Source organism: Schistocerca serialis, chromosome 4 (genome assembly GCF_023864345.2).
Source record: "Schistocerca serialis cubense isolate TAMUIC-IGC-003099 chromosome 4, iqSchSeri2.2, whole genome shotgun sequence".
In the NCBI taxonomy this organism is placed as follows: domain Eukaryota; kingdom Metazoa; phylum Arthropoda; class Insecta; order Orthoptera; family Acrididae; genus Schistocerca; species Schistocerca serialis.
In genome coordinates this window covers 68,914,580-68,940,492 of record NC_064641.1, presented here as the reverse complement: position 1 = coordinate 68,940,492, position 25,913 = coordinate 68,914,580, and the positions used below count along the sequence as shown (strand labels likewise).

The following is a 25,913-nucleotide window of genomic DNA, read 5'->3' as shown; positions in this document are numbered from 1 at the left end:
CAAAAGGTTAACAATTGCTCATCCTATGGTAGAGCTGCTGTGGTATGGAGCATCGATAAATTCTCTCTGGATTGCGTCACTTGGATCTCGTCACAAATATAGCAACATGCAATGGGTACTTCATTATCTCTATTCTCAATCCATCCAATGACATCGCTGGAATTATAACGAATTTACGTAACGTGTGGAATGAAGAGTGGGAAGAAGCACGAAGTCTGCGAGGCTGTGAGGACTGTAATTTCCAACCAAAAAGCGTGGTTTACGGATTAGTCATGGTGTAGACTATGTCTAACGTCATGGAAAATATAGCAGCCACATCAAAAGGAAATGCGCTAGAGGTTTCGTAAATAGTTCATGCGAGTCAACATCAATCTTGAAGGATTTCTAAGAGGTTGATTCGTACGCATATTAACACAAATATCAGATTCTGGGTTGTCTGCATGCACTATCAAAAATTAGTGTAACATCAGCTGTATTTGTAATGTACTGTGTGTAGCGGTGCGTCCAGCAAACGCCAATAAAATAGAATAAAATGCCTCGTTTGTTTTATGGGTTTTTGTGACTGAGAGACTGAGATTAACATGACTGGTTACAAAGATATAAGTGAATTACAATTTTAGAATTAAATATGGAAAAACCTACAATTGCCTGACTGTAACAATTTATGACTACACGAAAGAGAATGGTCACATACGCTCAGTCACAGAGGATGTATCTCCCAGCTCTAGTTCATTGACATGATAGTGGGAAAATGTAATCAATTGACAAAACATTCAAATAACACTTACGTGTAAAGTATTAACTGCAGAACGTATACAAAGAAGGCCAGCAGAAATGGTCTTACTTTTGCTTGAACCATGGGACAGCCTCACGAAGATATTGGAAAACCTTAACATTTAGCATGCGGCTGACATAATATTAAGGCTCTTGCGGGAAATGGGAATGTGCGACGGACGTAAATTACATCGCACGAGTTGTGTGATCCTCTGCGGTGTCGAACGTAATTTACAGCTCCCGCAAACGTCTGCCAGGTGTGCAGGTTCCGTAGTTTACGTTAGATGGTAGTAGTAATCAGAATAATTGCTGGAGCTCATCCAAGATCATCCTGCAGACACTTATTTAAAGAGCTAGAGATCTTCATTGTGACCTCACAATATACATATTCACTTATGAAATTTGTTATTAACAATCCGAGCGAACTCAAAAGTAATAGTAGTGTACATGGCTACAACACTGGGAGGAAGGATGATATCCACTACTCAAGATTAAATCTAACTTTGGCTCAGAAGGGGGTAAATTATGCTGCCACCAAAGTCTTTGGTCACTTACCTAATAGCATCAAAAGTCTGACAGATAGCCATATAGCATTTACAAGTAAATTAAAAGAATTTCTTAATGGCAACTCCTTCTACTCATTAGATGAATTTTTGGATATAGTTAGTGGGTAATTTCCCCAACCCCCCTCCCCAAAAAAAATAAAAAGATAAAAAAATTAAAAAAATAATAAAAATTTTAAGTGTCATGTAATATTTTGTGTAATGTAATATCTTGTATAGACACCTTTTATTGACCTGACACGTTCCACATCATTACGAAGTGTCGTATTCATGATATATGGAACAAGTACTAATCTAATCGTTTTTGAAACCTTTTTTTATCGTCTCTGTTTCATAGGTTTTACGTGACGTTCAAATTCTCTCTGTCCCGCGCGTCTTGTATGCTTTTGTGTTGATTTTGTGTTCAGAATGCACAATGGAGAGGAGAAACGTCTGGAACAAATGATTCACAAAGCCTGCAGATGATGGGGACGAAATATTTGATGACGCTTCGGATTACACCTTTATCGTATTATTTTTTGCAGACTGTGTTGCTATGAAGGATTTGCCTGCAACTTAATCACAAAATCAATCTAAGCATAAGATTCCGGTGAATGTAACGTCGGAGTATGTATGCCTCCATGTTCAATTTATACCAGACTATACTCCACTATGAAAGCTAAATTTTTCTTTGTTTTTGTGTGTTTCTTTAGATTTGAATAGGATGTAAAAACAATTTAAATAGAAAGCTCACATGTTTATTTTTAATGGTATCTACTCGTATTTGAATACCAGAATTCCTTTTCAATTTTTTTCTGCGATAATTACTGTTGATACCCATGTTGTTAAGAAGAATGATGCACTGTTCCGTAAGGCACACATCGGTATCGTTCTTCTTAACAACAGAGGCACCGCAGTATTGCATGTATCCGCCAATATCAGGCAGCGACTTTCAATTAAAATGTCCTCCCCTCTTCGGGAATTACATAATGTGTGTACGAGTATAGTCTGTGATGGAGGAACGATGACATACGGACTGGCCGGGATATCCAAAGCAGAAGACGGACGTTCGGTGGAAACGGGAAATCCTGGATCGAGTCCCGGTCCGGCACAATTTTCACTGTCGTCATTCATTTACATATCTGATGGTTGTTCGTGTTCGCAACTGCGAATACGTTTCATGTAACTGCCGCTAAATTGAGGTTTCATCTATGGTTTCAGATCTAGCAATACCAATCTCAAAATACGTCTGTTTAAAGAAGGAAGTCCAAAAAACGTAAAACTGTTTTGTAGTTCCAACTAAATATTTGTACACACGAGTTATAACTTCCAGAAAAACTAGATATTTTTGTCAGTCCACAGATAATGGCAGTTACGAAGATGACCAGCTCTATACGTTTTAACTGTTAGACGCTTGAAGACAGACGTTAACTATACAGTAGCAATCAACTTCTAGTTTTTTAGGAATCAGTGTTATGTGCGAAATAAAGAAATTTTTTATAGCCTTCTAGACGTAGCTCTAGTAGAGACAGTAGGAAAAAGATTAGAATAATTACAATATGAACAGAGCATTTAACCAATCACTGAAATAGGAATAAACACTTCTACACAGTAAAACTGGAAGTACCCTATTCTCTGCACTTAACTGGTCTGAAGGCTATGTTAGTGGATATAGACAAAAGAAAACGAACAGTAATACTGTAGCCAATGAACATCTGTATTTTTAACGGCTCTTTAACACTACCTTATCTACTTGCTTATAGCCTGCTGCTTTACTCGCTTAGGCTGTAAGCTCTGCTCAGATTTTTTTTTGTTTTTATTTTCCTCGAATTTTTATTTTGGGCACAAATTACAACAACTAAGCTTTTCACTGTAATGAGGGCCATAGAATCATGTTCTTTCCGAATGTACTTCTGATCAACAAAAGATTCCGTTAGCTGGAGTCCAAGATTGTTATTATTCATGGATTTAGCGTTCCTAAGGTGATATTTCCTTAGAGACTCTCATCCCTTTGTATCTAACTGAGAAGGGAAGCCCAGCTATCACAGATTTATCTTCAACAAATGTTTACTATGACGAAATATTTAATTAAAAATTTTCATTCCCCTTTCACCCCCATATTTGTGGAATATCCAAAGCTCTCTTCCGAAACGACGCCTACAGTATAAGATAAACAACTTTTGCAATTCAAGTTTCTATCCTTATGATTTGGACTGAGTGATGACGAGTCATTGAGTCAGTCAGTTAGGGCACTGCCTTTCATATGCTGAGGTCGTTACTGGAGTATCTGTTTTGTAGTCGGTTGCCTTAATATATAGAGTAACGGCGACACACTTAGTTACATAAATTAGGAAGGGAAATATACAAAAGAAATTCCAGTCAGATTTTGATACCCCTTTATTATGTAAATATCGCTACATGTTGTTTGCTGTTAGTTCGCCAGCCTGCTCAGTATGTGTAGACTACATGACACAGGGATTCAGACCGTCCCCCATTTCAGAGGCGCCATGCTTTTCCTTTGAGCCAGCAAGCTGCATCGCGGCGTGCAGCTGCTCCACTGGCGATGACGTCATGGCGCCACTGTGCGGCTGCGATCAGCGACTCGTCCTCCAGGGCGACGGCTGCCTGCTGCACCTGATGAAGGTCACGAGTATAAGGTGAAAGCTTAGTGCAGCAAGAGTACAACGGAAAAGGGGGAATAAAATACTTTATCTCAATAAAAGATTGTATGATGTCCATGTGTAAATGACTGCATTTATTTATTCGTATTACTGATGGAATGTTACATGACATATAAACATAAAACTGAAGTAAACAAGTAATTATTTCTCTTTAGAAACCAGCGTAGACCCCCTCACCTGGTGCTGTGACACCTATATCCTCTACAGTTAAATTTATTCACTCTTCTGAACATGTAATTACAATGCTATCAAAACATGTATGAGTATAATGTATGCTCATAGAAATTCATGATAATATCTTCAGATTAATTAGCATTTAGGTAACAGCAATAATATTTTTACTTTATTATAATGATGTGAAATGCAATTATGTCTTTTAATGTTTTACTTGCAGCACAGACAGACATGATCTATCCATAAAACTATCTAGTTTAATGTTTCTGACTCTTATAGGACCAATTTGTTTGCCTTCCTCTCTCCCACACCCATGTGTGTGCGTGTGTGTGTGTGTGCGCGCGCGTGTGTGTGTGTGTGTGTGTGTGCGCGTGTGTGTGTGTGTGTGTGCGTGTGTGTGTGTGTGTGTGTGTGTGTGTGACGTTAGTGATGTCGTCATTATGTACAGCTCGCAAATGCTTTCGCTCCCAAACATAAGGAACACATGAGCAGTACAATCCCCTCCCGCCACTCACCTTCTCCAGCAGTTGGTCGTCGCGCATCTCCAGTATGGCCTGCCTCAGCAACTTCCTGGCCGCCTGCTTCTCACCTGGCCTGCAGACACAAAAAGTGATACCAGACACGGGTCGAGCAGAACAACATTTTGGAATTCAGTGTCATGTCGGTATTAGAATCAAGATACAGGAATTAACGACCCTGATGGACTATACAGTGGAAATAATCGAATGGGATTTTGTTGGACGAATCACTGTCGTTTAGGTGAAACAAAATTCGGCTATAGTGCAATGGATAAATGGTGATGTACAACATGGGGAAACTGGGTGCTCCATGATGCTGAGAGACAGATGTTTATCTCTAGTCATACACTGGCAGTATTGGTTTAAACTGGGCATTATATAACCTCCAAGTGACTGTGCATGTAACCCCTTTACTTTCCGATAGTTATAAGACATTTAAATTTTCAACTATTTTAACTGCTTTGTTCTAAATGGAGTCATTAACATGAAGGAGGAAATTCAGTTCTGTTACTCCATCAGGCTAATGGGCATTCTATTCTAAATGTGGTGGCTTCTGTTCCTAGCCAAAATTTGGGCAACATGAGATGTGTGGGACTGCGGAAATAAACGACTTACTGACTGTCAAACACTTACAAGCTGAAATGTAATAGATGTTTCAGTCTAACAATTTCTGTATTACAGAACTTATCTGCATGTTTTCATGACAATTTTACTAATATTATTGTAGATTTATAAGAATACTCTATTATAATTATTTATTTCGTATCACTTTGCATATCACTCCTTGATCAGACGTTTCGATGTAACATAACATTATACTCATGCATCTTACTCCACGCAACTGTGCGATCAATTCGAAATTGCATATGCCAGAGGCAGTACGATTAATAGGCAACTTCAACGGCGGATCATTCGTGAGTGAAAATACTAGTGACATGATACTCTACTCGAGTGAAGTTTCTAATGTGCCTGGATGTTGGACAACTTGGAAAGCTTTCTACGTTGAAACATACAGACAGAAACTATGCAGGCAGATCGGCTAGCAACAAGAGTTAATTAGATTCCCTGTAAAGTCAAGAGAAGGGCACACCCCTTATTTGGTCATCAAAATTCATCTCACATTACCATTACTCATTAGAATTTTTTGTTATTATGATGCAGCGCTGATGATGTCTCTCTGGAGAGAGACGCAAAGAAACCGGTGAGGAAGAAGACGCCTGCACCCACCTGGAGAGGAGATTTGCGCCACGGCTGAGGAACTGGAGAGCGGATGGAAGGGTGTGTCGGCGCTGCAGAAGCCCCTCCAGCAGCCACTGGAGGTGCTCTCTCCGGAAGCCGCCCTTGGCTCCAGTGGCGGTCAACTCCAGCAGCCTGTACAAAGGGGGCACTTTACACTCACAGTTTTGCAGTTGATTCCTTACAGGTCTACACTTTGTAACTCTTCAAGTACAGTCCTGATACGACCTGTTCCTAATAACCTTCATTAGTTTGCTCCAGACGGTCATAATTTCTGGACTTAGAAACGACAGTAAAGGAAATAGTCCAAGATCAGAACGTGATTGCGAAAAAATTGCATGCAGTGAATATTTTAGCACCAACTGAAGAACAAGAAGCTTTTTAATGTCCGCAGCGTATGACCCATTTTAACTTGTAGCGCATATTGCTGGAACTGGCTTGGAAGATAAATCAGTAGCACCTCACCGTCACACAGATAATGGTATGACATTGTACCTACCGTAGTCCGTCGACTAATTGTGAGCAGGAGGCGCCGAGCACGATGTCGTTAAGCTCAGAGACGATGTCGGTAGTCTGGTACAGATCCATGAGGAAATTGTAAGCATCATCCCCACCTTGCTGTGCACCGTAGCAGTAGACGACGCGTTTCAAGTCTGGTCCCACTCTGCAAAAATATAGGATGGTTGAAGGTACAACTTGAATTTCTTGATGCAGTATTGCTCAAATTCTAATAGAGATCTTCGTTAGGAATCTATTTCAGCAGTAGCAGTGTAAGTTTGGTAAATGTGTGGTGTATCGTACGATGATAAAACTGAAATATCTTACATGGAAGAACGCATTTCGGTACTCATGTTCGAGGTCCTATCTAGCACATTTTATCATGCGCGAGAGGCATTCAACATGTCATGCAACACAAATTTTTTCTCGGCCAGTTTCGGTTGAAAAATTGCGGAATTTGTTGTGGGGCATTGTACGATATTCCTGCTTCAGCCGTTCTAGTTTCATGAAGTTCCGATATGTCGCAGCACTATTTGTAGCCTTCAAAATGGCGTCTGTAATGGAGATACACTCCAAGCAGAGAGCTATCTTTAAGTTTCTACAGCATGGCAGATACTCATAGGTAGTCGGAGAATGCCTACGATCTGGCAGTGAACAAAAGCACGTCGAGGCGTCTGTCATCATTGCAACAAAATGGCGCCATCCTGTCCGGTCTTTCGCATGTCGGCCGGCCGTTCGGGGCTGTGCCTCCTGTAAGGTTGGAACGAGCAGACACTCTCACTTGAGGTGATGGATGGATCACAATAAAACATCTCCATGACAATGTAAAGCCTTACACAAATCTATGTAGCCTAGAGGAGCTTCCAAAAGTTCATTGGACCGCTCTTCCATCCACGTTACAGCCAAGATTAAGCACGTTACGATTTCCATTTAATTGGCCTAATGAAGGATGCTCTCCACAAGAAGTATAACATGGGTGATGGGGAAGCTGCTGATGCAGCAAGACATCAACCACATCATCCAGTAGAGTGGTACCATGTGGGCATACGGGCCCTCCCGATAAGGTGGCGTAAGGCTCTCGCATAGAACTGAGAAAATAGAGAAAATAGGGTTTTGTAGCAAAAGGAGTGGATAATGATATGATGTATGGAACCCTGAGTAAAACCAACTAAGTATGTTGCATTACTTATTGAATTCCCCTCGTATAATTGTTGCTGATGGCCTTCATGTAAGCTGGTCTTGTAACTGTACCACTTGTGATGCTCCATCGTGTGGTATGTAAATGATAATCCACAGACGTCTGAGTAACGCTATCTGGTTATGTATGGCGTCCTTTATAGTTGATTGCTAATATTACACAATAAAGCAAAATGCTTGTATCTATTGTAAGGTAAATACCGCTTTTTGTTGATGGAAAAGTGACATCTGACGGCACTGTAACAGGTTTTTTTTCCGGTTCTGTGCCAGTCTGCTTATGGTTTATAAGACCGATTATTTATTAATATTACAGCTAAAAAGAGAATGGTTAGGACAACAGTTATAAGTACTTATTTCTGAATTAAAAAAAGTTTAAAATTTGTATTACTGTTGAAGGCTATAAAATAATGGAGAGCTGTTTACAGTGCAAATTGTCTTATTGCAAAAGATTGCCTTATTACGTAACTGACGATGGATGTCCTGAAAGAATGGATTTCGGTATGAAATGTTGTTGTTGTTGTTGTTGTTGTTGTGGTCTTCAGTCCTGAGACTGGTTTGATGCAGCTCTCCATGCTACTCTGTCCTGTGCAAGCTTCTTCATCTCCCAGTACCTACTGCAACCTACATCCTTCTCAATCTGCTTAGTGTATTCATCTCTTGGTCTCCCTCTACGATTTTTACCCTCTGCGCTGCCCTCCAACACTAAATTGGTGATCCCTTGATGCCTCAGAACATGTCCTACCAACCGATCCCTTCTTCTGGTCAAGTTGTGCCACAAACTTCTCTTCTCCCCAATCCTATTCAATACTGCCTCATTAGTTATGTGGTCTACCCATCTAATCTTCAGCATTCTTCTGTAGCACCACGTTTCAAAAGCTTCTATTCTCTTCTTGTCCAAACTATTTATCGTCCATGTTTCACTTCCATACATGGCTACACTCCATACAAATACTTTCAGAAATGACTTCCTGACACTTAAATCTATACTCGATGTAAACAAATTTCCCTTCTTCGGATACGCTTTCCTTGCCATTGCCAGTCTACATTTTATATCCTCTCTACTTCGACCATCGTGAGTTATTTTGCTCCCCAAATAGCAAAACTCCTTTACTACTTTAAGTGTCTCATTTCCTAATCTAATTCCCTCAGCATCACCCGACTTAATTCGACTACATTCCATTATCCTCGTTTTGCTTTTGTTGATGTTCATCTTCTATCCTCCTTTCAAGACGCTGTCCATTCCATTCAACTGCTCTTCCAAGTCCTTTGCTGTCTCTGACAGAATTACAATGTCATCGGCGAACCTCAAAGTGTTTATTTCTTCTCCATGGATTTTAATACCTACTCCGAACTTTTCTTTTGTTTCCTTTACTGCTTGCTCAATATACAGATTGAATAACATCAGGGAGAGGCTACAACCCTGTCTTACTCCCTTCCCAACCACTGCTTCCCTTTCATGACCCTCGACTCTTATAACTGCCATCTGGTTTCTGTACAAATTGTAAATAGCCTTTCGCTCCCTGTATTTTACCCCTGCCACCTTTAGAATTTGAAAGAGAGTATTCCAGTCAACATTGTCAAAAGCTTTCTCTAAGTCTACAAATGCTAGAAACGTAGGTTTGCCTTTCCTTAATCTTCCTTCTAAGATAAGTCGTAAGGTCAGTATTGCCTCACGTGTTCCAGTATTTCTACGGAATCCAAACTGATCTTCCCCGAGGTCGGCTTCTACCAGTTTTTCCATTCGTCTGTAAAGAATTCGTGTATTATTTTGCAGCTGTGGCTTATTAAATTGATTGTTCGGTAATTTTCACATCTGTCAACACCTACTTTCTTTGGGATTGGAATTATTATATTCTTCTTGAAGTCTGAGGGTATTTCGCCTGTTTCATACATCTTGCTCACCAGATGGTAGAGTTTTGTCAGGACTAGCTCTCCCAAGCCCGTCAGTAGTTCCAATGGAATGTTGTCCACTCCGGGGGCCTTGTTTCGACTCAGGTCTTTCAGTGCTCTGTCAAACTCTTCACGCAGTATCGTATCTCCCATTTCATCTTCATCTACATCCTCTTCCATTTCCATAATATTGTCCTCAAGTACATCGCCCTTGTATAGATCCTCTATATACTCCTTCCACCTTTCTGCTTTCCCTTCTTTGCTTAGAACTGGGTTTCCATCTGAGCTCTTGATGTTCATACAAGTGGTTCTCTTATCTCCAAAGGTCTCTTTAATTTTCCTGTAGGCAGTATCTATCTTACCCCTCGTGAGATAAGCCTCTACATCCTTACATTTGTGCTCTAGCCATCCCTGCTTAGCCATTTTGCACTTCCTGTCGATCTCATTTTTGAGACGTTTGTATTCCTTTTTGCCTGCTTCATTTACTGCATTTTTATATTTTCTCCTTTCATCAATTAAATTCAATATTTCTTTTGTTACCAAGGATTTCTACTAGCCCTCGTCTTTTTACCTACTTGATCCTCTGCTGCCTTCATTACTTCATCCCTCAGAGCTACCCATTCATCTTCTACTGTATTTCTTTCCCCCATTCCTGTCAATTGTTCCCTTATGCTCTCCCTGAAACTCTGTACAACCTCTGGTTCTTTCAGTTTATCCAGGTCCCATCCCCTTAAATTCCCACCTTTTTGCAGTTTTTTCAGTTTTAATCTACAGGTCATAACCAATAGATTGTTGTCAGAGTCCACATCTGCCCCTGGAAATGTCTTACAATTTAAAACCTGGTTCCTAAATCTCTGTCTTACCATTAAATAATCTATCTGATACCTTTTAGTATCTCCAGGGTTCTTCCATGTATACAACCTTCTTTCATGATTCTTAAACCAAGTGTTAGCTATGATTAAGTTGTGCTCTGTGCAAAATTCTACCAGGCGGCTTCCTCTTTCATTTCTTAGCCCCAACCCATATTCACCTACTACGTTTCCTTCTCTCCCTTTTCCTACTGCCGAATTCCAGTCACCCATAACTATTAAATTTTCATCACTCTTCACTATCTGAATAATTTCTTTTATTTCATCATACATTTCTTCAATTTCTTCGTCATCTGCAGAGCTAGTTGGCATATAAACTTGTACTACTGTAGTTGGTGTGGGCTTCGTACCTATCTTGGCCACAATAATGCGTTCACTATGCTGTTTGTAGTAGCTTACCTACATTCCTATTTTCCTATTCATTATTAAATCTACTCCTGCATGACCCCTATTTGATTTTGTGTTTATAACCCTGTATTCACCTGACCAGAAGTCGTGTTCCTCCTGCCACCGAACTTCACTAATTCCCATTATATCTAACTTCAACCTATCCATTTCCCTTTTTAAATTTTCTAACCTACCTGCCCGATTAAGGGATCTGACATTCCACACTCCGATCCGTAGAATGCCAGTTTTCTTTCTCCTGATAATGACATCCTCTTGAGTAGTCCCTGCCAGGAGATCCGAATGGGGGACTATTTTACCTCTGGAATATTTTACCCAAGAGGACGCCATCATCATTTAATCATACAGTAAAGCTGCATGCCCTCAGGAAAAATTACGGCCGTAGTTACCTCTTGCATTCAGCCGTTTGCAGTACCAGCACAGCAAGGCTGTTTTGGTTATTGTTACAAGGCCAGATCAGTCAATCATCCAGACTGTTGCCCTTGCAACTACTGAAAAGGCTGCTGCCCCTCTTCAGGAACAACACGTTTGTCTGGCCTCTCAACAGATACCCCTCCATTGTGGTTGCACCTACGGTACGGCTGTCTGTATCGCTGAGGCACGCAAGCCTCCCCACCAATGGCAAGGTCCATGGTTCATGGGGGGGGGGGGGGGCGGTATGAAATAGAACATCTAAAATTATTCATGCTTTATTGTAGCCAAATGTAGGTGACTGTTTTAAAGACAATGATTTTCTTTCATTCTACTTCAATAACATGAAGATCAGGACATAAATTTTAAAATTATGTTTAGTTCAAATTGTATGTTGAATTTTCAAGTAGAGATTGTACTTTCTTGAGAGAGATCTCTATCATCACCCTCCGCCACACACCGTTGGGTGGCTTTCGGTACTAGCCAAGATCGCCGGCCGGATTGGTCGAGCGGTTCTAGGCGCTTCAGTCTGGAACCGCGCGTCCGCTACGGTTGCAGGTTCGAATCCTGCCTCGGACATGGATGTCTGTGATGTCCTTAGGTTAGTTAGGTTTAAGTAGTTCTAAGTTCTAGGGGACTGATGACCTCAGATGTTAAGTCCCATAGTGCTCAGAGCCATTTTGACCTAGCCAAGATGGTCTGCAGCCAATGTGTGTCAAAAATGGATAAAGAACTTCGAGCAGGTCACTCACTGGTTGCTGGCGTTGCCAGGTGCAGCCATGAAGTGTTGCAACTGCTCGTACATGGAGTTGAGACACGACGGTTCACCATAGTTGCAGGCGATGCTGACAATGACGGCCCGCAGAATGCGAGTTGTGTGGTCCTCTCCAGGTTGCTCGTGGTAGCGCAGCAGGATCGCCATGTGATGGATCAGGGACAGCGCAAACTCCTACCAGTTTTTATTACAAATAAATGAAAACTAATGGAGACGCTTGAAGCACAAGGAAAAACAATACATGGGAACTGTAGCTATAGGCTGAACAAAAATTATTTCATGAAGCCAGAGTTAATAATCTACCAGTAAGTGCAAAGAGAATATTTCAAAGGATAGTGGTGCCATGTTGTGAGGCCTCACCTTGAAGTCCTCCGTCACGTCTTCGTCGACCAGAAGCTCGAGATTCCGCAAGACGCCAGGGACGGCCCTCCATGGGATGTAGCCGTACTCGAAGCGCAGGTAGGAGGCGAGCTGCAGGGCTGTGCCTGCAGGCAGCAGCTGCGCCGCACCTGCCAGGCTGGCCGCGTCGTCCAGCAGCTGCGCGCGCGCCACAGCTGGCACCACCAGGGGGTCCCGCAGCAGCTGCGCTGTCAGCAGCGCCCAGTTCTGCTCGTCGTAGTTCGCCCGGTAGTAGCCTGCACACAGCGGACACTGGTAAACTCCGACACACAAGGGCAGTCAGCTGCGGTTCAAAAACGTTGGTATTTAGCATGCACACTTTTCAATTAGTGGTATTAATAGCAGCAGTGGTAGTAGTTTTGTGTTGTACTTGTTGTTACTGGTCTTATTTTTCTTGTTGTAGTTGTTTCGTAGGCAAGTAATATGGTCCAACATGTAGAAAATTTTCTTCTTTTTGAAACGATGCAAAGTGTGAGGGGCACCAATACTCCAATGAGGGTTTATTTTATTGATTCATTTATTGCATATCGGAAGACCTGTTGCCTATTTTAAAAAGTAGGTTGTATATTTTACAATTTTACATGTTAATACATTGTTCCATATTTTCTAACTTTTTTCCTCAAGCAGTGAAACAAGTGTAACAATAATGAATAACAGGAACATAAAATGAGGGAAAGCAAACAAGAAAGAATTACAAATTTAAGAAGAATCTAATATATGATTGGAGAGGTTTTTAATGCAAGAAAGTGTCCCACTACCTGGCTGGTCCAGGTGTGGGAGGGCATCGGAACAATTTTGAGCCAGTCCATGTTCATGCTGTGGGAAATCCATTAGCTCTGTCATCTATAGACGATAAAATAAAGCTAAAAACTGTTTATTTGAATATTTTTAACACTAAACTGAAACGGTCACTTCAACTGAATTAATTATCCTTGTAGTTGAGACGCAGGCTGAGAGCACACTTTTAAAAACAGAGATGGGTTCAAAAGTATTGGGGAGTTTAAGTTACACTCTATGTGAGACAAAGTGTAATGACCACATCTCTCTGCGCTCTATGTGAGACAAAGTGTAGTAACCACCTCTTTCTCCGCTATCAAGTACTTGGTTTCACCACAAATATTAGCACAAGTAAGTTGGTCACTTTGTCTGCATTCACAGAGGTAATATTACATATTGTTTCAACTTGTCTAAGTACCAAATTATGTCTCAGTGTTGTTAGATAGGCCACCTTTATCAACATCACTTGATGTATTTTTGACAATATAGAACAGTATCACGTGTGTTCATTGAAAGTACTACTACGGCTCTATTGTGCAGAGCTGAGGTATTGGGACTACATAACCATCACTCTAATAATTCTTTGTGGTGGCTTCCACATGCCTATGAACTGTGTTTTGTATCATTACAAATGCGCCTGCATATAAAAGACAAACTGGGCTGTCATGTAGTCTTTTAGAGGAGACTTTGTAAATTGTTCGTTTTTTACTTATTAGTATTCCAGATACGTCTCTTCACTGTTTCAATAGGGGGACGTGAGAGAAGCCTCCACGAAGGGTGTGTCCTGACAACTAAGCCTTACACATCCGGGCGTCCCTTGGGCGTCTAGGTATACCTAGATGGCTGATTCTCTCACACCAGAAGCAAACAAACATGCGAGTAAACAAATGGTCCTTATCAGAGCCAACTTTAACTATCATATCTATAAATATTGAAGGCATATCATCAGCCAAAGAACATCTGTTATCCAACCTATGCCGTGACAAAAAATGCGACGTCCTATGTATACAAGAGACGCATAGAGATGAGCGACAGAGACGACCAAAAATACCGGGCATGAAACTAGCTGCAGAAACACCGCACTCTCAGTATGGAAGTGCCATATTTGTAAGACCAGGGCTCCAGATAATCAGTGCTCACTGCAGCGTAGAAAATAACATCGAAGTCATCTCAGTGGAGCTGAGTAACTGCGTGGTTACCTCTGTGTATAAGCCCCCTTCGGCTGCATTTTCCTTCACACCACCCAGGAACTTTCATAACAGCAAGACGTCTGTAGTAATCGGTGACTTTAACAGCCATAGTCATTTGTGGGGATAGTCTGAAGATGACGAAAATGGGGAGGCAGTCCTCTCCTGGGCTGAATCCTGCCAGTTGTCTCTTATACATGACAGCAAGCTACCCCCTTCCTTCAACAGTGGCAGGTGGCAACGTGGATTTAACCCTGACCTCCTCTTTGTGAGCGAAGACATCACACAGCTTTGCTCCAAATCAGTGTGCTCGCCCATACCAAAGACGCAACACAGGCCACTACTGTGTCAAGTTCTTCGAGCAATAAGGCCACAGGAGGTGAATTTCAAACGGAGATACAATTTCTAGAAGGCTGATTGGAAAAAATTTGCTAAGATGTTGGACAAGGAGATTAAGTCTGTGCGACCTATTCCTGAAGAGTGTGACAGCTTTGTTCAAACTGTCAAACATTGCTCCCGGGCATCAATTCCAAGAGGGTGTAGGACAATGTATCTGCAGGGTGTGACACCTGAAACAGCTGCCCTGCTGGACGGATACTATCGACTATATGAAGAAAACCCTTATAGCGAGGAGACTTATCTGGCTGCGCAAAATACTCTCTCCTCAATCTCTAAGGCGAAGAGAGAACAGTGGATTAAACTGATGACAGAATGTGAGATGAGCAGAAGTAGTCAAAAGGCCTGGAGATTGTTACGACACCTTAACAATGATCCCTCCTAACCCAATACGCATACAAATGTGAAGGCAGACCAGATCGCACACCAGCTTTTGAAAAATAGTAAACCTGACCATACCAGTAAAATCGGGAGACGAACCCTGGAAAGGGAGCCCGAACAAGAGGGAAACACTCTGTCTCGACCATTCAGTTTGAATGAGCTCGACTCAGCTCTAAATAAGTGCAAAGTCGGAAAAGCAGCAGGGGTAGATGACATAAGAAGTGAACAGATCAAGAACTTTGGTCCAGGCACAAAGTGCTGGTTACTCGAGCTAATGAATCATTGTGTCAAGAGCGGCAAGATACCAAAATCTTGGCGGAAAGCAAAAATTATAGCTATACAAATAACCAGGGAAAGACCGGGATGACCCCAAAAGCTATAGGCCAATCTCCCTCCTATGCCACCTGTATAAGGTATTGGAAAAGTTGATCCTCCAAAGAATTATAGATATGATAGAACCATTACTGACCTCAACAGGCAGGATTCAGAGAAGGGAAGAGCTGCACAGCAAAGGTGTTGAATTTGACACAGCATATATAGGACGGCTTCCAAAGGTGGCAGATAACAGGAGTGGTGTTTATAGATCTTTCAGCCGCCTACGACACTATCAACCACAGGCTCTTGTTGCTGAAGCTATACAACCTCACCAAGGACTACAAACTAACCTGTCTAATTAGAAATCTTCTTCAGAACCGAAGATATTTTGTGGAATATCAAGGACAAAGAAGTAGATGGAGGCAGCAAAAAAATGGGCTGCCACAGGGCACCCACCCTATTCAATATATACACTAATGACCAGCCGTTACCAGAAGGAACACAAAGCTTCATATATGCAGATGACCGAGCAATCACAGCACAAGATCACAGCTTTGAGAGGGTAGAGCGGAAGCTAACTGATGCTCTGAAAGAATTAACTGCCTATTACAGGGACAATCAATTGAAACCAAATCCTTCTAAGACCCAGACCTGTGCTTTCCACCTCCGAAACAGACAGGCTAGTAGAACCTTGCAGATAGATTGGAAAGGAACCTCTTTAGAACACTGCAAGACTCCAAAATACCTCGGAGTCACTCTGGACCGTGCTCTTAGATATAAGGAACACTGCTTAAAAACAAAGCAAAAAGTGGCTGCCAGGAACAATGTGGTTAGGAAGCTGACTGGAACAACATGGGGAGCACAGCCAGACACAGTGCGCACATCCGCATTAGCCCTCTGCTACTCTGCAGCTGAGTACGCTTGCCCAGTATGGTGCAGATCTACACATACAAAGAAAGTTGATGTTGCTCTGAATGAGACATGTCGTATCACTACGGGTTGTCTAAGAGCCACACCTGTGGAAAAACTGTATTGCTTATCCGGCATAGCCCCCCCGGACATCCGAAGAGATACAGCAGCATGGAGTGAAATGAAGAAGGCATTAACATCCGAAGCCCACCCACTACATGGCCACCAACCGGCACAGCAAAGACTTGTGTCTAGAAAGAGCTTCCTTCACAGTACAGAACCACTCGCTGACACTCCACATCAACACCGGGAGAGGAGATGGCAGGTCAGATGCCAGCATCCGGAGGAGTGGCTGATCCCGCAAGAAGTTCTTGCCCCAGGCCACACAGAGAAATGGTCCACATGGTAATCACTCAACCGCCTGCGTTCTTCTGTCACAAGATCCAAGAGTAATCTGGAGAGGTGGGGCTTCCAGGTGGACTCTCTCCAGTGTGACTGCGGAGCTGCCGTGCAGACTTCAACACATCTACTACAACGCACATTACCTTCAACTGTGTGCACCAGGGAGGACCTCGTAAACGCTACACAAAGTGCACTGGACCTTGCAAATTTTTGGGCATCCACTGTATAGATTAAAATTACCTTATGTTTGACAACACAATCTGTGTCTAATCGTTTATTTCATTCTTGACTAATTTAATTTATAAACCATAATGTATGTATGTATGTAGTAATGTATCTAATATTGTTTTTCGTTTGCTTCTGACACGATAAATAAAATAACTCTTTCAATAGAAAATTTCTCAGAATTAAAAGTAAACACTAAAAACTTTATTTAATGGCGTATGCAAGAAAAGGCTATATTTTGAGTTCTGACAAATAATTTTCAGAAACAGCCATTAAACATGTCTGTATGGAGGACAATGTTACAGCAGTTGTAGTGTGGTACTTACTTCTGTGTGAGATACTTGTTGAGTGCTCTGTAGAATGCTTCTGATCCCATGATGTTCTCTATCATCCAGACAATCGATGCACCTTCAACAGAGACACAAATTAGAAGAAATGCAACGGACCAGAAAGGTAAACGCTCCGTCTACCTTCCATCACTGGAGAGATAATAACGGATGACTGGAGTGCGGGGTCATGTTACCTAATTCCAGAAAGCGTAGCATTATTCCACAGGAGTATCTGACTAGTAGATCTTTTGCAATGAAACAGATAACAACCATCGTTTTGTAGTCGAAGCTGTGGCAGTTATCAATAAGAGAAACTCCGCGCGACTGCTACGGTCGCAGGTTCGAATCCTGCCTCGGGCATGGTTGTGCGTGATGTCCTTAGGTTAGTTAGGTTTAAGTAGTTCTAAGTTCTAGGGGACTGATGACCTAAGATGGTAAGTCCCATAGTGCTCAGAGCCATTTGAACCATTTGAATGAGAGAAACTTATCATGGACGCTAGGTGCAGTTTCTATTACTACACCAGAAAAAAATATTTGGAATCCAGAATATTTAAAATCCACACTTAGCTAACTTTTATACCTTTCTTCTACGTGCGTAATTTTAGAAAATAACATTTTGTCAGCCATGAGCCGTGAGAAACTCTTTCAGATGCAGCAAGATGAATAAGTATGTATTTCATCCAATGGAAACAAGGAATGCATATATCCATTCTTCAGTTATGCAGCTCACATACTCTGAATCCAACCCTCCCACCTCGACAGCGCCCAGTTACAGTCATGGCAGAAAACAGTGCACTAAACTTTGTAAGCTGTTTGTCGAAAAGGAAGTGGCGATTCTGAGAATAGCGGTGCCATATTTAAGAACTTATTGAATCTGTTCCTTACTAATCAGATATAAGTATTCATGAGTAAAATAACTGATCCACTGTTCATAGCCAGAAGGGTGTCTCACTGACTGTAATATTGTGGAATTGAGACATACAACTTGCAGCATTAAATGTACAAAACTGTACACTACTCAATGGATCAAGGTAAGAAAGACTCCAAAAAATAACATGCTCTCAGATATCTGCAAAATGCAAGATTTAGTTTATATCTGACCAATCTTGCAGCACATGGATGATGATTGCTTTGTATTGCTTATACTAGCTGGTAAGGCTGTAGCAATATTCGTTTTTCCTTGTACTGAATCTCACCTTTCTCCTCGAAGTACTCGTCGAAGGCCTGCTGAGCAGAGATGTTGGGGCTCTTGGAGAGCGGGTAGCTACCGGGGGCGACGTCTGCTGGCATGGCGGCCTGCAGCACAGTGTTGACCACGAACACCTCTCGCAGCTGCCACGAGGGCTGCACCTGTTAACACGGGCCGCACGTTACACTGTCGCTGGCTCTCTCTCAGTGGCCAGTGGGAGACCGTGTGCTGCGAGGACTGCTCGGAGCTCACCAGAGCCGCGGCGATCCACTGGAAGTAGGAGGCGAAGCCCTCGGTCAGCCAGAGGTCGTTCCACCAGCTGGGGCTGACCAGGCCTCCGAACCACTGGTGGGCCGCCTCGTGTTGCATGATGCCCAGCACTCTCTCCTTGGTCGCCTCCGATGTGTAGTCGTCGTCCACCAGCACACTGCTCTCCCTACAGACATCACCACAACATCATGCAACGTACCACTTTTACAGGATGGTTTAATCAACACAAAGCAGCCCTACTATCAGTTGAGAGTCACAATGAAATAATCATTATGCACGTCACTGGCCATTAAAATTGCTACACCAAGAAGAAATGCAGATGATAAATGGGCAATCATTGGACAAATATATTATACTAGAACTGACACGTGATTACATTTTCACGCAATTTGGGTGCATAGATCATGAGAAATCAGTACCCAGAACAACCACCTCTGCCTTCATAACGGACTTGATACGCCTGAGCACTGAGTCAAACAGAGCTTGGATGGCGTGTAGAGGTACAGCTGCCCATGCAGCTTCAACACGCTACTACAGTTCATCAAGAGTAGTGATTGGCGTATTGTGACGAGCCAGTTGCTCGTCCACCATTGACCAGATATTTTCTGTTGGTGAGAGATTTGGAAAATGTGCTGGCCAGGGCAGCAGTCGGGCATTTTCTGTATCCAGAAAGGCCCGTACAGGACGTGCAACATCCGGTCGTGCATTATCCTGCTGAAACGTAGGGTATCGCAGGGATCGAATGAAGGGTAGAGCCACGGGTCGTAACACATCTGAAATGTAACGTCCACTGTTCAAAGTGCCGTCAGTGCGAACAAGAGGTGACCGAGACGTGTAACCAATGGCACCCCATACCATCACGCCAGGTGATACGCCAATATGGCGATGACGAATGCACGTTTCCAATGTGCGTTCACCGTGATGTCGCCAAACATGGATGCGACCGTCATGATGCTGTAAACAGAACCTGGATTCATCCAAAAAAATGACGTTTTGCCATTCGTGCACCCAGGTCCGTCGTTGAGTACACCATCGCAGGCGCTTCTGTCTGTGATGCAGCGTCAAGGGTAACCGCAGCCGTGGTCTCCGAGCTGATAGTCCGTGCTGCTGCAAACGTCGTCGGACTGTTCGTGCAGATGGTTGTTGTCTTGCAAACGACCCCATCTGTTGACTCAGGAATCGAGACGTGGCTGCACGATCCGTTACAGCCATGCGGATAAGATGCCTGTCATACGAGCCTAGTGATGCCAGTGATACGAGACCATTGGGATCCAGCACGGCGTTCCGCATTACTCTCCTGAACCCACCGATTCCATATTCTGCTAATAGTCATTGGATCTCGACGAACGCGAGCAGCAATGTGGCGATACGATAAACCGCAATCGCGATAGGCTACAATCCGACCTTTATCAAAGTCGGAAACGTGATGGTACGCATTTCTCCTCCTTACACGAGGCATCACAACAACGTTTCATCAGGCAACGCCGGTCAACTGCTGTTCGTGTATGAGAAATCGGTTGGAAACTTTCCTCATGTCAGCACGTTGTAGGTGTCGCCACCGGCGCCAACCTTGTGTGAATGCTCTGAAAAGCTGATCATTTGCATATCACAGTATAACATCCACGATATATATATATTACGAGTGGAATATGAACGTGTGGATAATATTCATTCAATTATGTAATTATTTCTTAAAAAGATGATAATTATGTAAAACAGAGACAATATTTGTCTCACATTCCTTGTTAATCTATGTCATTCTTTTCTTTAGTTTTGTACCCTTTTGTCGTCTTCTTCTGATGTACATCGCCGACGCAAGACGCGAATCGATTTGAGGTCTGTTAAATGAAAAACATTTAATGTAAAATTGTTGTACTTTTATGTTGATTTGCTGGTAAAACAAATAGAGCCAAATACGTTAAAATTATTTATGATTAATTATTGAAAATTCACTTCCTCTTTTAATTATAATTTTGTATTAATTGTTTTATCATAGCTGCAAGAAGCGCAGCCATTGTTAGTTGCGATAATATAGCAACTTCGTCTGTACTTCTAGTTGAAGGTAGCATGGGTTTGTGTTAAACTAATTTGCAAAAAAATTTAATAATTTTTTTATTGGTGGCATCAATTTAAATGATTATTTATTGGGAAAAGGAAAATCTTAATTAAAAAAGAAATCCTCTATCTTTTGTTGGCCGCCATCTTAACTTTTATTACAGCGGCAAATTTAAATTACTTGAAACTGCAAACTTTCAATATTACGATGTGTAAGAAATAAATGTGCACCGGTGGTACTGAACCCTATTTATAAAAGAAAAAATTAATCGAATCAGACTGCATTTTCTAAGAACAGTGCTGATGGTATTTATTGTTGAACATGATTTCATTGCTGATGTATGAGGCCAAAATTAAACTACCGACGAATCACGGAGAAAAATATTTTTTGTAGCACACGTCAGTGTTGTGTGCGGGTGGTATTCTGTGGTTCCCTTTCATGATCAATTTGCTAAGAATAATTAAATCCATCGAAGACAAAAAAATTATAAGAGCTCTGATGTACGATCTGTAATTTTAGTGATATGAACACAGCTAACAGTCAACATTATTACACTTCGTCCGGTGGAATTCTTGTGCAATTTGAACAGAATAATCATCCGGGAGAAGCTGTAGTTTGAATAATGCATTATACATGTGTATAATATTGTCAGTATCATTTGCAAAATCAAATCAATGCACCTGCTAAAAAAAAGAACAGAGGGAATTCAAACCGCAGAATACCATAGAGTATCGTATCATCCATATTCATTGCACTTGTCGATGTTGATGGTACACAAAAACCGCCACAACAGCATGTTCTTCCTGTCGGTTAAATTTCGCGTCTGTAGCACATCATATTCGTGGTGTAGCAATTTTAATGGCCAGTAGTGAATATAAGCATACTGCTGATTACATTATATGATAGTGCTCCTTATTGCCTAAACATTGCCTTTGTACTGATCTTGATTTGGTCACTGGATGTACAATGCTTCCTCCTTTCAGCAATTGTCAGTAATTTATATTAGTAGATCACGTAATAATCATCATAAAAACGTGGTCATTGCAACAAAATTTCGTCATAGTACAAACTTTGCAATGGTGGGCTTGCTAGCTTTGTAAGCATGAGTGTTCACAGAATTTTACTGAGTTCGGAATTGCATTGAACAGGTATGCTTCACCATTCTCAGGCTACATTACGGCGGCCATTAACGCGTTCTGACAAAGCGACACAGAAACTGGGACTTGCGACAGCCAGGTGTGTCTCCTAGCTGTGGACTAGGCCCGCCTATGATACTGTCGCCACGTGACCACACGGTCAGCCTCTGATCGCTGAGGGCCACTCCGGCCATACAGAGCTCTGCTGCATGGTACATGCCTCCCTTAATGTTGCACAGTTTCCGTCTGCTGTCGGCCTACCACTAACTTTCGTCAGTAAACAGGCGGACACAGGTTTCCTGAAGCCAGGGTCCATTGTTGGCGACTACATAGCAGGGGTAGACGTGTAACAGGCAGGTCACCACAATGTTGTGTGACCGACTCAAGTTCCATCTCACTGGCGGGGTACTGTGCTGCCATAATTTGATAGGCTGTTCGAGATGGTAGACACATATTTCCTTGTAAATTTCCTTCTGGCTGCAACCCATTTCCGGTTGTATCTGAAAGGATACTTGTCGGTAGCGGGTTAGTTTGGGGGAGGGGACCAAACAGCGAGGTCATCGATTCCATTGGGTTAGGGAAGAAAGGGGAAAGAGATCGGCGATGCCCTTTCAAAGCAACGATTTTCCTGAAGCAATTTTGGAAAATCTGAGAAAACCTAAATCAGGATGGGCGAACGCAGTTTTGAACCTTCGTTCTTCCGAAAGCGATTGCAATTAGCTGACCACTGTGCTTCCTCGCTCGGTTTGTCGGTAACGTTATCATTTACTGCTTGCAGCAATTCAAGAAAACAATTGATCATTTGGGTGCAAGAAGCACTCGAAAATAGACTTACGTCTTTACTTCTACTCACTGATGCCATATGGGAAAATTTTAACAGGGGATTCCACATATAACTGCGAAGTATCCATTGCGCCGAAACCTATCGTAACGATACCATCTAATGTCTGACCTCGACCTTCATGTAAGCAACGGTTTAAAAGTTAGGCATATTAACAACACTGTCATAATGCGTTGACTCTCTCATGAAGTTGGTTGTGAGAATCAGACTTAGACTGAAAACATTATAAGAATTTATGAATATCCCGCTGGGACAAAAGTAGCTTCTAAGATCAGCAACGTAGTCTTAATTTTACACAGAAATGAGCAAAGTACGCACCAATAAAAACATGTGATTACAGTTCCTCAGAATTCAAGTCATTTCTACAGTTACAAATTTTGTTATAGATTGAGATTCTATGGAATTAAATTACATAAGCGGCCTGCATGTTGCCATATTTACAAAGAGAAATTTTTAAGGACGCGGATGTTGCGCTTCCACCTTCTTTTCAGTATTGTTTATTCCGATTTTCGACTACAAAGTATGAGCTTCATGTTTTTCATGTAATTACGCAACACAATGGTGATTTACGAAACGTTATTTCATTCCAGATTTGTCCACAACATAATAAGAATTTTGTATGTTCCCATTTGTTATTATTGTGCTACAAAAATCAGTTATATCACTTTACAATTACGTAGATTCAAAATAGAGCAAGTACCTACACAAAGCGTAATCATGTTTTTATTTTTTATATCATCCACAACTAATGCCACGTAGACATAATTATTTTCTAAATTTAATTTACGTACTGATACACAGAACTTTATTGTTATTCAAAGTAACAAGGAACCCGTTGACATCGAGGTCGCAATTTCAATCTTTAGAAAGTCTCACTTAAAATGTTGTGTTAACAGTTATCACAAAGGCTGGCACAATCAAGATGAAAGGCGAACTCCTTGGGATCTACAGACCGTGCGTGACGTTCAGCTAGATATCCAACCTTAAGGTGGCATGTAATGGATTTTGGTCCGAAAAATCGATTTTTGAAAAATATTATTTTCTTGATCTTCACTGTTTGATCTATGTTGTGTGTGAATGTTATCGCGATAGCAGCTTTAGAAATGCCTTTAAATTGCTAAACTGATTAACTATGCACTGGCGGCCACGCTCGCCTTTTCCGACATTTGGGAAAATGCTTGCTTCAGCGGAATTTTTGTTAGTGTGAAGGCTATATTTTTTCGATATCTTTGGCTGACGTCTATATCTCTGGCTTCTAATAACGTAAAAAAGTGTAAAACAGAGACTATGAGGTTCAAGGATTTTCTTCTCATATTTCTTTCCGTTATTGTAACATAAAATTCATTACCTGAACCTGTTGTGAATCCAATTAAGCCCCACTCAGGTTTCTTAGAAGCTCTGATTTATTGAGGAAGTCTCAACACAGAAAGACACAAAATGCAAGTGAAAGCCTCAATAATTTAATTTAGACTAGATGCTCAAAAAGGATATTCTGTGGACTTGAAGTACTCAAAATGATGCAGTTTTATGTTACAATAACGGAAATAATGGCAGAATTGAATTGCCGAAGAGCGTTGGTATAGATCCTGGTCTGTTTACAACAAAAGCATTTTACACCATTGACGAGAGTAGGGTCAGGAAAGCTAACAGATGAGTGTCTTACCGGCAAATACAGGCTAGGCAGATTCGAAGAGGAGAGGAGAGAAACATGGAGGCTTTTAAAATTGAGATAAACTTATTACATATAGAAATATGAGAAGAAAGTCTTTGAACCTCATTCTCTCTGTTTTACATTTTTAACGCTATTAGATTTATGCTATATGCTCTAATGCTATGAAATTTTGAGGCACTGTTCGCAAAGTGTTTCTGACTCCTTGGAACTAAAAAATACGAGATCTGGCAATTACATTCTGATTTTTAATGATTGTATGTAGGAAAAAAGTTAATTTTGGATGTGCAAAACTAAAAACTCTGGTAATGATACAATTTGTACCATACATTAATAACTGTAGTTCAGTGGTCTTAGAAGCTTTTCAGGAAACTACAATAATATTTTCAAATTAATTGCATTACTAGAATTTGAGTTATGGCTTTTTATAAAAAAGACAATTTCTGATAAAATATTAATCCTGCATATTTTATTATATTTTTCCGTTAAAACACAACTCTTTTGCTTTACATTTGAAAAATTGTACATTTGTTCATTAATAAAAATGGCTGTATTGATTTTTTAAAGAAATGTCCTTTTCCGTTTCATCCCCTCTTAAAGAATGCCTATGGTATGAATTGCAAAGTGTTAGTTTGCTCTAAAGGAGTGTGATTTTTATAGGCAGATCAGGATTCAAACAAAAGAAAGTTATTTTGACCAGCTATTGGCCAAAAGCAGTGCTCATTCCGTAGTTATAGTTCTCTTACGCCATTTTTCCCACTCTTGTTTGGTGTTACATTTATATTCCCTACTGCCCTTGAAAGAACACGCATACGAGAAAGAATCGTAGGGAGAGAGCACCTCCAACTTCTCACAGCACAATAAATAAACGTCCAGCCAGTTTATCATAAGATTAATAGTCGGCATAATTGTGTACGAAGGCACTGATGTTAGCTGACTTTGATATAACTCTCTTCGTACCTTTCCACAGTTCCCGGTTGGTCGGAGTTGTAAACAAATTCCTTTCTGAGCGATGGGAAAAATTCATTTAAGTCATCCACAAATTTTCGGGCCGGTTTCGCAGTTTGCTGTGCATCGTAAAGTTGACGCTTTGTTCGACATTTCAGTATCTTATGTCTTCCAATTCTGTAGCGCTATTTGAAATTATGCAACTACGCACTGCTTCCTCGTGAAATCATTGTAATCCATGTCGCACTGGATTTTATGTGCACAACGTAGTAGCTCACTTTGATGCACATCCTGAAAATGGGATCGAGCAGTCTTGCAACGCGCACACATCACTTTCTGTAACAAGTGCGCCTTTTCTTCCCTTGAACATCCGTAGTTTTTCTTATGCGCTTTCACTGTTTTTGTCATCAGTCTTCTGACAGGTTCGATGCGGCTCTCCACGAACTCCTCTCCTGCGCCAACCCCTTCCTCTCAGAGAAGCACCCTCTACAGCTCCCTCTAGTGCCATCGAAGT

At 41.5% G+C, this 25,913-nt stretch overlaps 1 protein-coding gene across 1 annotated transcript in view; it reads right to left on the bottom strand.

The window, feature by feature from the left end:
* Positions 1-3,812: 3,812 nt before the first annotated feature.
* Positions 3,813-25,913, bottom strand: part of LOC126474239 (aminopeptidase N-like) — a 36,340-nt gene continuing 14,239 nt past the window's right edge. Inside the window, exons 6-13 of the mRNA XM_050101703.1 lie at positions 18,732-18,915; positions 18,487-18,640; positions 12,331-12,605; positions 11,948-12,144; positions 6,425-6,589; positions 5,917-6,060; positions 4,687-4,765; positions 3,813-3,950 (exon numbers count right to left, since the gene is read on the bottom strand). Of these exons, the coding sequence (XP_049957660.1) occupies positions 3,813-3,950; positions 4,687-4,765; positions 5,917-6,060; positions 6,425-6,589; positions 11,948-12,144; positions 12,331-12,605; positions 18,487-18,640; positions 18,732-18,915 (1,336 nt within the window). The remainder of the gene's footprint in view (positions 3,951-4,686; positions 4,766-5,916; positions 6,061-6,424; positions 6,590-11,947; positions 12,145-12,330; positions 12,606-18,486; positions 18,641-18,731; positions 18,916-25,913) is intronic.